Source organism: Colletes gigas, unplaced genomic scaffold, assembly GCF_013123115.1.
Source record: "Colletes gigas isolate AHSC1104 unplaced genomic scaffold, ASM1312311v1 Colletes_gigas_Sc00011, whole genome shotgun sequence".
Lineage (NCBI taxonomy): Eukaryota > Metazoa > Arthropoda > Insecta > Hymenoptera > Colletidae > Colletes > Colletes gigas.
In genome coordinates, this window is record NW_025106640.1 from 7,715,919 (window position 1) to 7,729,199 (window position 13,281).

The 13,281-nt window shown below is 46.2% G+C and overlaps 1 protein-coding gene across 10 annotated transcripts in view; it reads right to left on the reverse strand.

Annotated features, from left to right (window-relative positions):
• The window catches only part of LOC122398458 (voltage-dependent calcium channel type A subunit alpha-1), an 89,952-nt gene that overhangs the window by 13,551 nt on the left and 63,120 nt on the right, over window positions 1-13,281 (reverse strand). For 8 of the 10 annotated variants that reach the window (XR_006259184.1, XM_043398310.1, XM_043398306.1 and 5 more), the window contains exons 16-24: window positions 10,892-11,002; window positions 6,474-6,557; window positions 4,865-4,912; window positions 3,804-3,920; window positions 3,666-3,731; window positions 2,498-2,589; window positions 1,150-1,634; window positions 970-1,074; window positions 799-902 (exon numbers count right to left, since the gene is read on the reverse strand). Coding sequence is in view for 9 of the 10 variants with exons in the window: in XM_043398310.1 (XP_043254245.1) it covers window positions 799-902; window positions 970-1,074; window positions 1,150-1,634; window positions 2,498-2,589; window positions 3,666-3,731; window positions 3,804-3,920; window positions 4,865-4,912; window positions 6,474-6,557; window positions 10,892-11,002 (1,212 nt within the window). In the remaining variant the exon portion in view is untranslated. Of the gene's footprint in view, window positions 1-798; window positions 903-969; window positions 1,075-1,149; window positions 1,635-2,497; window positions 2,590-3,665; window positions 3,732-3,803; window positions 3,921-4,864; window positions 4,913-6,473; window positions 6,558-8,417; window positions 8,529-10,891; window positions 11,003-13,281 lie in introns of all 10 variants that reach the window. The other 2 variants (XM_043398301.1, XM_043398309.1) reach the window with 2 other exon arrangements.

A 13,281-nucleotide genomic window follows, 5' to 3' on the forward strand; every position in this document is an offset into this window, starting at 1 on the left:
CATATTGACTCTGCTAATTCGATCGAACAGACAGAAATTGAACGTCTTTTTTGTTCGTAAGTAATAGTTAACTAATTGGGCCGGTTCGTTACCACAGCGAGACATAGTTAACTTTTGTTTAAATCAGTGAATGCTTGGAAAAGAGAACAGATTTGTTTTACAAATGTCTCGCGAATGCGAAGACGTTTGAGCACGCTGGGATAAGGAAGTCGGCGAGGAGTCTCGATCTTTCGTTACTCGTTCAAATACATATGAATCGTTAAAAATTCTCAGCACTACTGAGCACACAGTAATATAGCGTCAGAATGTTAGGACTCGGGATGGAAGCTTAGTAATCGTGGTAGTTTTGTCAACTGTTTCTCACGATTCACCGGTTTCGCGACTAGACACTGCGCGTAGGCGTCGACGGTTATCGAAAGTCGTGTTTTCAAACTGTCGACGCTTTTAAATACGCGATACTAAGCTTTCGTAGGTTCGACAAAGAAGCTACGGTGGAGTCTGGTGATCTTTCTATTTGAAACGTGGCTTCCACACCGGCCGTGTGAAATCCTACCACGATGAAGCCAACGACAAACATCCATTCGAACTCAATCCCCCGAATTGCACCCCGCGACGATTCTCGGTCACGTCGATTCGATTTGATACGATCGAAGAAACTTTTTACGCGAAACGATGAATCGACGAACGGCTCGCGGGAACGCAACGCGGGGGGTTTCTTGTTTGAATAGGGGGAATTATCGCTAGGGGCTTCGATTTTCGTACGAGCCACGCTCGGACAAAAATTGATGGGACACTCACCTGTCCGGTCGATTCTATCTGACCAAACCTAGTCGTCCTCCAACTTTCGAGTATCAGAAGGCAGACGTATATCTTACCAACGGTCAGCTTATCTCTGCTTAATTCTGAAACAACGTCACGGTTTCGTTAATCGACTGCTAGTCACGACGGTAGATCGAAAGAGATCCTCACCTTCGTTCCTAGGTATCAAAAGGTCCAACATCTTTTTCGCCTGTAGGGGCCAGATACTTCTGATCGTGTCTCTCAGTTCCTCGTTCGCTTGGTTCATCTCGTCGGCTGTTAAATCACGGTCGTTCAAAATAAATTTGATAAAATATAACATTGTCAGACTCGAAACTGTCTCTTACTCACCGCATCTCATCTTGATGCTAAGATTCTCGCGGATCAGGGCGAACAAAGTGGTGGTGAAGTTGACCTTCCCGTCCACGTCCACCGGCATGTTCATCCGGATGAGCTTCTTGTAGGCGAGCCGGTTCGGGCACTTGTTGCCAAACCCCAACGGCGGATCCATGTTCTTGAGCATGTCGTACATCTCGGTGTAGTGGATCTTGCCGGTGGCGTTCGGATCGTATTCCGCCCAGATCCGAACGAACTCGTCCAGGTGATGGGCACCGAGGATCGACGAGTCCCTGGTCAGGTAGTCGAAGTTGTCCATGATGACGGCGACGAACAGGTTCAGCATGAGGAACGAACAGAAGAAGATGAACGAGACGAAGTACGCGTACGCCATGTTGGAACCGCATCCGTCCGTTTCCTGTTTGCTGGCCTTCACGTCGCACACACGGCCCTTGATGCAGGACAACATGATGTTCGGCCAAGCCTCGCCGGTCGCGCACCTACGAACATCGTTTCCATCACTGATTTACCCTTTTATCGCTCGATCATCACCCGAACCTTCCAGGAAAACATGGAAGCCGCTGACAGCAGACTCGACGATTCCCCCGGAGTCTCCATCCACCGTTTTTAAGAAACAATCTTCCTAGGGGAATCGTCGATCTTGAAGCATGCAAATTACTGACGTTTCATGGTCCACTACGGTTTGTTAGTCTCAACTTACTAGCGGCAAATTGTACGATAACAAATGTTTCGAACACCGGACTTCCCTTGGAAACCATCATGCGTGAGGAAATCAAATATTATGGCACGTATCGTGAATTCATTTTTCTGTGCCAGAGGATGTTCTTTTGTATATCGTACGCGCTATAATATTCGTTTCAAATATGACAAGCAAAATATGCACGTATACTTCGTGATCCTTCGTGATGCAACACCAAAAGCGATACTTGCTCGATCGTTCTACTGCGTGTTGGAACTGTACGCAATTAGGCGTAACACGGCCCGTTTACGTGTGTCGGTAATCTCGAGTGGTGCAGTGTACGTGTCGTTACGAGTACTATCGCTTCGATCGAATGAAAAACTTAAACTTCGTTTCGTGAAATGTTGCGAAAGCTGGTGCCGTGGAATTCTGATCCTCCGTAGTCCAACGTTTCTTGGGGGGAGTTAGATCGAGCTCTGATCGTTTCCAAAAGGTCGTACCCCCGAGAAAGTTTGGTCTACGAAGACGTTTGTCGACTAGTCGAATCGCGAGCGTGAAACTTCAGCGGTGCTCTTTCTCTTTGCGAGGTAAAACAATAAGGAAACAAAGGAAAAAAATATAGCCGTTCATCTGTTTAGCCGTAGTTCTTGTTGCGTTACTTACCGAAAAAGCAACATCAGACCTTGAATGAAGCTTTGAAAATTGTTGTGCTTGGTAATAGAAGTCTCGGGGTCCAGCGCGATGTTACCGAATATCTGAGACCGAGAAAAAGAAAAGGGCCGCGGCCAAAGGGCGAGCACGGCATTAGCAAACAAGTCTTTCCTCTGAATGGATTTTTAATTTAAACCTTATCCAGGCAAACCGCGAACCTGACAACGCTCCCTGGACACAAAATTCACCGACAACGATCGTTTTTTTGTATCATGTCTCGGTTTCTACGACGTGTAACAATAGTGTACACAGTGATAGTGTCGATCTACCCTCTAGCAATACGCATCCACCACATTAATTACGAGCTACGAAACTTCTTTTGCTCTTTCGTTTGAATCGATACGCGAGTACATTCGAGCGAACGCTAGGTACGATTCGATCGGGTGTCGAGCACCGTCGATTCTCTGCCGATTACCCAATCGTCGACCTGTTCGCGTTCCCTCGAGTACCGCCGTAACGTGACCAACTTCAACAAACTAGGGCAAGCATCTCTATGGAACCAACTGTCTATGGGAGGTCTAATTTGCAGGGTTCAATTACAACAGACTGACACGTCGAGCAGCTTACTCTCCTCAAAACCTCATGCCAACAGCCCAATATACTCTCTACCATAATTCGCTACCGATCGTTCGTGTCCTTTTTGCTCTTTCAAACAGTTTCGATCGTTCTCGACACCCGATCGTTCCACATTCTGTTCCTTTTTTTTGGTTAATCTTTTACCAGCGAACGAAACTGTTTCACAGATCGGTAGCACTTCCAAATTCGTATTCGGTTTACCCCGTTTCTGAACATCGCTGCGTTTAGCTGCTCGACTCACCGAAAAAGCAACATAAGACCGGCGAAGAAGGACTGAAAGTTGTTGTGATCATCGATCGCTGTTCCTGGATCGTTCGATATATTTCCAAAGACCTGACAACGGGAATTTCATGTGTCACTAATCGCCGACGCAAACCGGGGATCGTTAAACGTGTCTCTGCTTTCGTTTCAATGCTTCGTCGAACGTTCGAAAACTCTCGGTGCGGTCCATTATCCCGAAATTTCATTTCAAAGTGTATCGTTTCGTTTCGTTACTAATCGCAGAAATTAGAGCTTGTTTATTCGTTGAACGGGCGATACGTACCTGCATACCGATGATCGCGTAGATGAAGAACAGCATCGCGATGAGGAGACAAACGTAAGGCAGAGCCTACAAGAAACGAGTTTATCGATAGAAATTTTTAGCAACCTCGTTCGCAAACGTTAGAGATTTTCTACTCACTTTGAAGGATTGTACAAAGGTCCAGAGCAAAATTCGTATCGTGTACCCCTGCCTGAGCAGTTTGATCAGCCTGGCGGCACGGAACAGCCTTAAGAAACCGACGTTGATGAAGTTCTCCTGCAGGGGGCAAAGGAAATTGCACTTAAACCCAACAAATGCCGGCGTTTCATCGCGATTTCGAGCCGGGCTTCGTGCGTGTAACGTCGGACGTTCGCGGACGCGCTACCAAGGGCCTCGGTCTTCCCTTTGGCGCCGCCTTGGAAACCGTCCCGATGCACGAACGAAGCTATAGAACGCTTTGTATCTCCCTGTACCCTTGGTCCACTAACCTCCCACCAGGTTGAAATATTTCATAGCATTGCATTTCGTCTACGTACGCGCCGATCGAATCTTTCCAGCCGCGAGTTCGACCGAACATTCAAGACTCGTAGATCGAGAAGCATTCGTGAGCATTTTTATATTCGTAAATTCGTAGTAAAAAGGGACTAACAAAATGGGTACGTGAAGTTAACACTAGAGTTAATTAGTTCTAATTTAAATTTAAATGCTCGGACGAATGCACGGCTTGGGGCGATTACGATCGAGAATTGAAGCTAATGTCGAGCAAACGGGATCTAATCGACACGCCTGGGCGTCGCGATTGCAACGTCGTTCGTTAAACCCATTTGCTGTGGTCCAACTATTGACAGCATAATTTTGCTCGCGCGTTATATACCGCATCCATATGCCATTCGAGAGTCTGTCTTGTGTAAGCTGTGTACGCCTCAAAAGTGTAGAGATCGTGTCGCTGTCATGGGCGACGTGTCGTGGGTAAATTTATGCAATGTATGAATATCTCGTGTCTTTTGTAGGAAATCATCGTGTAGCAAGAATGGGTAATCAGGTCGAATTCGACGTTCGAACGAATGATGACGCGTGTTTTTTATCTTTAATAGTAAACGTCGCGCGTTTCGAGAGCAATCGTCCGGTACGGTAGACGACGGTAAACGTAATTTTTTTGTTTTTCTTAAACGAGTAAACCGACACTTACGTCTGTGGTGTAAATGCGACGAAATTTATACCTTTTTTTCGCCTAGTTGGCCGCCACTGGGCACACTCGAAAACCGCTCCTAGCACAAGAAAACACGATATTGCAAAATTATTGGTTCGATCGGACGTTTTGGCACACTGATCTTCATAATATGCGATTATAGAGCAAAAGACTAGCGGTGATTTACAGTAAACGAAGCTGTCACGACGTCGAGACTGCTTCTAAACAAACTTTCATTACGCGAAGCTTGGTGATACATGTTTCTTTCTTTTTCTTTTGGCTTACCTTGGTGTCCGAATGTAAACTTTACAATCTTTAAAACTTTACAAAACCTACGAGGAGTGCAAGCAAATTTAAGGGTAAACTCGACCCCCGACGGTCTCGATGCGGCTTCGACGATCGACTATCTGACTCTTTACTGGATAGATCACCGCATACGTAGCACGACCTTTCGTTTCGGGTCTTAAATACACTTCTACTACAAAAGGAGCAACGAAATACTTGATGGGTAAAGTGCTGTAGTTATGTCGGTTACACGGAGAGTTCAATTCTTTACTATACGAACGTGAGAGCTGCTCAAAAGGAAATTGCTCGGAGCTCGAAAGCTTCGTTGGTAAAATTTAACTACAGATATTAACAGGAAACGTACGATAAACTTTGCAAGCGAAGTTCTGGTATCGTCCGTTTAAATTCAAGACAGTTTAAACTCGTGTTTTCCAAGGTGGGGGGGCACAAAATTGGGGTTGATTTGGAGTCCAAGAACGTAGGATCGTTTCGAGTTTAAAGAAATTTGGAAACCACTGGTTTAAAGAGTCGGGAAGACATCTTGGGGGGAAACGATCAGGATACTTCGAAGCTTCTTTCCCTTTGAACGACGCCGTTGGTGACGTTGCATGTGTGCTGCGAACACCGTGGTGATCGTATACTGTGCAGATGTGAACATGTACAGTGTGGTTGTGTAGCGTATGAATGCAGCATAAAGCTACGTATAAGATACATAAGATTATAGGGGTTCGAATAAGATCGTTGATTTACCTGCTAGCGTACCGTATGCGTACAAGGCGATTCTACAAACTCGAACAAGCCACAACTCTTCTCTAAACGAAGATACAATAAAATTCACACGGCAAAATCTGTTGATCTCCCCGTGCAAAGTCGTCTTTGGATAACACATAATTCTCTTGCATTTCACTGTACACGAATCCGACTCCTCTTTCACTTTTACAAGCTCGAAACAGTTACCACAAAATGCACAGAGAGAGGAATCGATCGACGTAGAAATAAATACAAAAATACGTGATCGAAAGACGAGGGGGAGGAATTTATCTGTTCTCCCCGTGAATTTCTCGCGTTTTCGTTCGGGAAACTGGCTACAGTTTGGCCCAGTTTCCAGAACCACCCAGCGCACACGTATTCGTATACGTTTGCTGAAACTAAAAAAGCAGCAAAGGGGTTAAAGGAAAGACAATACTCGAGATGTACAATCAAGCAACACTGGGTCACACAATTAAATAACGGGAATCGATGGCTTTCCCGTGACCGGGGTCGATCGCTACGTCTCCTTCCGTGAACTGGGGTATTCGATCTGGACATTTACTTCGTTTAGCGATTTACAGGACGACAGTTGAAGCTTTACGTACCCCGAACTCGATCACCAGGGCGTCCACGATGCTGCCGATCACCGTGATGAAGTCGAACGTGTTCCAGGCGTCCTTGAAGAAGTTCTGCTCGCGGAGGGGGATCGAAAAAGAGAGAAAATCGATTAGGGTACCGTTCGTGGCGATCTGTATTGCCTGCTACCGCCTCTAAGTTTGCTGGAAGTCGCCGTCGAATCGTAGAGCATTTTCTTTTTACGGAACTTTCGTCCCCCATTTCGCGACTCGTCGTTCGACGAGGCGTTCGAGCAAACTTCGAAGGCCTCTAAGTGTGTATAAATGTCTGCGAAAACTAGCGCTAAAGAAGAAAACTACGAGTCCTGTTCCGTAAAGAATATTAGAAAATGTCCGATCTTTCCGTGAGTGGTTCGTGTATTGTGTTCGTGTGTGTGTGGTATGTCTGTACGCACCCTTGGACGAATCGTAAATGCTAATGGAGAAACTAAAGTGTGTGAGGAGTCGTGCTTTCGTACGGTGTTTCGAGTAAAGGCCATATATCTTCGTTTTAGGTCGAGAATGTTCTCGCGTGATCGTGAACGATTACAGAGGATAGATTCAGGTACAATAACGACTATAGCGAAGACACCGCGAGTGGGATTATCGGTCTACTTTTTGGTGGTCTCGTTACGTCCAGAAACTATGGCGTTCAACGTTTACCGATGGGAACTGCTCGCACATCGAATACAACGCTACGTAATACACGTGATCTCTACTGATACTGGTGGAAATTAGCACGCGAGAAGCTGTCCCTGGCCAAAGCGTTTAGGGAAATCCGATTCCGTCTCTCTAGTTTCCTCTCGAGGCGGTACGCGAGATACCCGAGTTTTCCGTTGATCGATCGGACCGGGGATCTCTTCTAAAGAAGTGTCTACGGGAGCATGCCGGTTATAGCAAGCAAACTAGAGAGCGAGATAGTGGTAGAGACAGAGATTAGTCGCGTGTAAAGCTATGCTATTCGTATTTTCACCGGGCAAACAGGTTTTCCCCTGGCGACTTCAATGCAAGCATAAAGCATCTGTGTCAGCTTCTCGGTACTATCGCCACGTTTAGGCTTTATGATACTGTTCGGAGGGCGATTCGAACGCGTGTACCGAAGAATCTCTAGCCGGTGAACGGTGCAAGCGAAAACTAATTAAAACAAGGTGGACGATCGATGGCGAGAATGTATTTTAAGAAACAATAGACGTTGACTATGTTTTTGTAAATGAAAATCAGCAGCAGATGTTATGTTAGCTCTATTCAGATAAAATTAATCGAACTGATCCTTTGGAGTTTATTAATTTTTATTAATGACTCGAGTGACTCTAATTTCGAGGTTGATCGGCACGCGTTTCGATCGCCGCTGCACCGCGACTCTGAAATAGACAAAAGAACAGGGAGAGGGATCGTACGTTCGCAACAGTGTCTACTTGCTTACGCCAATCGAACTATGCGGGACGAGAATCGAGAAGGACGAAGTCTTTCTTTATGTACCAGCCACGATTCACTCTGAAAAATCTTCTTTTTTCCGGCGCTAGTCGATACCACGCCTCACTGTCTTTCCCGTACATGATCTACGATCTATCCTTCCGCCATTTTCCATCGCGTAATATCGCTACCTCCGCGAGCACGAAGGGTGACCGACCGGTTTTGGGTGAAGAAGTAACAAACAAAAAAAAGACAATACGTAATATACGGTTAGCGATGGGACTCTGAAACGCTTCAAATTTGACACTCCTGTATCAAACAATTCCAAGAGTTGTTTAAATAATTACACAGAGTTTCGTCGCTAGAAATGATTCTAAATACTTTTCGTTGGAATTGTTCGAGTCTCGGGAGACGTTCGATTATCGATATCAACGATTGTATCGGTCCCATCACTACGTACGGTATATACTATAAAATAGTTGCGTGTGATTGGAGTTAGTGATTAAAAGGCTTTTTCTATACCTTGCATCCGAAGGCGACGAGTTTAAGGATGCACTCAATGAGGAAAAGGAGGGTGACGACCAAGTTCACGACGGTCAAGGTGTCCAATAGAATTGGCGGCGCCTCGTGATACTACAAAATACACCCAACACACAGACGTAACACAAGCAAAGATTCTGCATCGTTATCCGCCTTGCATTTATATTTTCTTTTTCTCCTCCACTTGGTTACTTTGGCAAACTATCTTTTCCTGGCCACCTTCTCGAGCGATTACGATCCCCAGCGACCGGAAGTTGCCTCCGTTTCTCGATTTATTACCTCTATTTTGGAATAAAAAAAATTCACGTCTGGTTCGATCGATCGAGTATTTAGTGAAATTCTGCCCCGACGGGGTTTAAACAAATGGAGTTCCACTGTACATAAAAAGGATCAACGAAACTCTTTTTCCCCCTTGCTGATAAATAGCTCGGGACGCGGAGGCGGAACTTCGAACGGCTTAAGCGCGGAATGGCTCGAGAAGGATCGCTTCTAAATGCATTTTAATCGTTTTCCGTCGGTGTCCGGATTTCCACTTGGTCTCGTAAACTTTCGAGACCGGTTCCCCCCGATAACACGGTTTATTTTTATTAATTTGCCCGTTACTGCGCTCTCCGGTCGTCGTTTTATTCTCTATCCGAGGGCCCGAGAAAATACGCGGGAACGATCGAGGAAACGATTGCTCCGGATGGGATCGTGGCGATCACGTCGTTCTATCGAATCGGGACAATTTAGGCTCCCCGTAGTCTAGCCAAGAAGCAAGTCTAACCAATCTCTCACAGAGCGATCTTCGAGGCAGCTCGCCGTTTCCGCGTTCCGTGACGCGCGTGAAACGACGCTCGATTCTTGCGTGTATGTGTGTGTGTGGTGAGTGTGCGTAGAATTTATAACTGGTCCATCCCGGCGACGGGTAGAATGGCATGCGTGCGGCGGGAAAAACGGAAGCTCACGGAGCTTCCTCACCGTCCGAAACGAGCCACTCGATGGTCGCTGCTGGGAATCTGATCGAATACGATCTATCGCGAACAAGCGTTCCATCATATTTCAGTAAAGTTTAAACGGACAAAATATCCTCTCGTATAAAATAGTCAGTTTCATTGATTTATCGTAATCTCGTTGGACATCTCGATGCTTTCATAGAATTCCGAGCGGCGGGCATCGAAACAGCGTATTCGCTCGTGCCGACGCGACGTTAATCGTTGCTGGCCCATAACACGCAGTCGTTGCAACAACAGTAAAGGTCTTCGACGCCGCGTATCGATCAACGGGATCGATACCAGGCGCGAAAGTCGCAGTGTACGCATGCAAGGATAAAGAAACAATGTTAACGTGCAGTGATCACGTGCGGATGCAACAAGACGGAGAATACCATGCACGGGAGCTTTCAGGGTTAGCTTTCGTCGTACTTGGCATCGGGATTACTTCCTCGAGGCGGTAGTTCCCCCCCGTTGGACGTATCTCGCGGGGGAAAAAGTTTAGTTGGAAAATAAAAAATAACGAGCCAGAAACAGAAGACAGACAGAGATACAGAGATAGAGATAGAGATAGAGACAGAGACAGAGAGAGATAAACAAAAAAATAATTTGACGTGACAGTTATGCTTCGTCTCTTCGTGTACGGGTGATCCAGTGTGTGAATGCGAGTGTCCCGTGTTGTGTTGTGCGTGTGTGATTCGTGTGTTCGTTGATCAACTCGAACGCAAACGCGATCGACCGCTTACGAATTAAAAATTTCTATGAAATGGCAGAGATATGAAATTGGCAGAGAACGATCGACCGCGCTTCCGTTTCCGTTGTTAGCCGCGATCAGACCGTGGTCCGCGGTACTTCCGGTGTCTCGTGTCTACGGTATCGAGTCGGTGAAGAGCACAGGGCGAAGAAGATGTCGCGTGATCTTCTTGATCCTGCGATCCTCGCGAAGCGACGAGCGTGCACGAACGTACAAACTCGTTCGGGATCGCGTACAGAGCCGAACGCCGCGATAAGGAACAATAAGTGACTCCGAAACGGAACGGGAGGCCAAGAAAAGCAAAGACGATCGGCGGTCCGTTCGGCCCTGAACACAAAAGGACAGTCTAACAATAAGTAGTGATCTATATACTCGGAATATCGAGTACATGAATCGACCAGATACTACCTATTCTTACGAAAGAAAAAAAAATATGAAAAAAAAAAGATAGGAGGAAAAAGTAATAGTACAACGCTCTAAATTCTTTCTAACAAGCTTAAACTTACCAGTCTACGCAACGGGAACTGATCCTGCGACGTTTTTGATTCTCTTAACGTTTCTACGTTTCTCGAACTACGCGAGATGAATTTCCACGGATGGAGAGTGACGTGATAGTCGTCGCAGAATCATTTCCCGGTGGAAAGCCGGCCCGAAGCCGGCCGCTCTCTAAGCGCGTACGTTTTCTCGTTAATCTGTTCGATGGAGGGGTTTGTTGGCATAGTGGAGCTTACCCTCACGCCGAAAGCGGCGATCTTCAGTATGCACTCGACGGTGAACATCCCCGTGAAGCACATGTTCATGTACTTCAGCGTGTTCTTGTACGCGTCGCTTTGCCGATGGAACTGCAATGCATACACTGACAAACACACGGCCGACAGAGACAGACAGACAGACGTACAAGCCTATAGAAACGCGCGCGTGTTCTCGCGGAATCGCCGGAGATCGACGTACCCTACGCCCCCTCCCCTTTCTCGCGTCTTCATCCACCCCCCGGACAACGAGAAAGGGTGAGTCCCGTGTCCCTCGTGCGAGACCTTGCCCATCGATACGCGAACGCTATAAATAACCATCGGTTATCGACGATGCTCCAGCAATTTGCTAATAACGCGCGTCGAAATTTTCACGAGCTTTTCACCCTTTCACTGTCTCGTCGCTTGCTCGAGCATCGTCGATAGCCTAATCGTATCAATCCCATCGAGGGAGACTCGGATCGGTGTTCTTTCTAAAATTGGCACGGTTTAAATTTAACCCCTACGATATCGCGACGACGGACGAGGCGTCGCGTATCGTTGAGCGATTACCCGTGACACGGTATCACAAATATACAGGGTGGTTCGCTGGTTCCGTTACAAACTGTTCCCCTGGAAGGATTCACCAGAAAGATTTCGCTTTATACTCTTTGCACCGAAGGCAAGTAGAAACGGACTGCGCATGGTCAGACACATTTCAAAGTCTCTAATTTTCCCAATAAGCACGCTGTTTCAAATGTCTCTTCGAGCAAACTTTAGAAGGGTGAAAGTAGAATTTAACGTCTGATGATACTCGGTGCAAAAATGATGATTTTTATATAAAAATTGTACTATTTACAAACTTTAAACGCAGGCCTTTTGCAGAAGAAAGAGTACAGTTTTACCAATAACTCAATTTTTATTTACCATTAATAAGAAATAGTTAGTATATTAAAACACCTCTTGGTACTAAAATTGGATAAATATTGAAGAAAGGAGAGCCTTTCGCCAGCTCGTTAAAGACTTTAGAACCTCGTGAAATGTACTATTATCGTTGAATTCCCCGTAACGGAGGTAGCGAAACACCCTGTACGTACAAGACGTGTAAAATAGAGTGCGAAATCTGTAAGTTACACGGTGTATATATATATATATAAATGTATATATACACAAATAGCGACACTTTCCAGTCGACAGATAGAGAGAGGGAGACACATAGGTGTATAATATTAGCGTTAACCTAGATACGTGTATCTGTACGATCCTACCGGGTGTGTACGGCATAACGGTGACATTAAAGAGATTGTTTCCTCTTTTATATTGTCGGGGGGGGGGGAGGTGAGCGGGAACGGTTTTACAAAGTACTGTACATTACGTGTTGCTGGTGTGTGCACACGTCTGTACCGGTACGGTACACGTGGTCTCGGTGTAATGGGATAACGACGACAAAATTGGATACTCGTATCATCGATCGGGTACTCGACGATCGATCGCTAACCAAGGGTACCCGACGATGGCTGTAATTTGAGTCTGACGCGACGACCGCGGCCTCGTCGTCGATCATCGATACGGACGTCCATATATATTTATTTTTTTAATTCACGTTCGTCGGGCACGCCGATCGTTCGCATCGGGATCAGTTTCTGGGTGGATAGATGCGAGAGTTTGGTGTCTTGGAAGAGTGAGAGTCGCGATTAAACGAGAGGATGAATCGCTACGGCGAACGAAAAACGATTTTCTAAGAACAACGAAATACAAAACGAAAATTACGAAAACCGAAAAAGGAACCAAGATTATTCGAGACATCGAGGTAAAAAAAAAATGAAACAAGATGGAATCTTTGCAAGGGAACAAGCAGAGTCTCTCCGCTCGAGGTGTTTGAATAAAACGCGTGTCTACGCTTTGAAAATTATTATTCATGTTTGTTCGAGGGCGGGAGAGGGAGATTTTGAATCGTGCGGGCGCCCCGTGCAAGAAACGTGTCTTTGGCGTTCAACAAAAACACACACACATTCAGTGGACGAGTCTCGTGTTTGGTTCGCTCGACCTGGTCCGGTCGAGTTTGCAGAGTTGCTTTTTTGATTTTTGATTATTTCTTGTTGCGAGCAGCCAGCATGCGACGCGTGGTTTCGTTCGGTGCGAAACGTACGCGAGTTTCTCGTGTCAAGGGTAACACCTACGTCGAACAAAGAGACCGCGGAGCTCGTGCCGCTTCGTGCAAACGTATCGCGAGAACAAGAACCCCGGGTCTCTTTCCTCTAGCGATATGGACATTCGAATTATCGTGCGCCACTCGTGTGTGCTCCATTCTCAAGACCATGTGCATAGTGTGCAAGGTGATTCGGTGACATTCCTTTGTGTCGTCAGGCAGATTGTATCGGACAACGAGAATA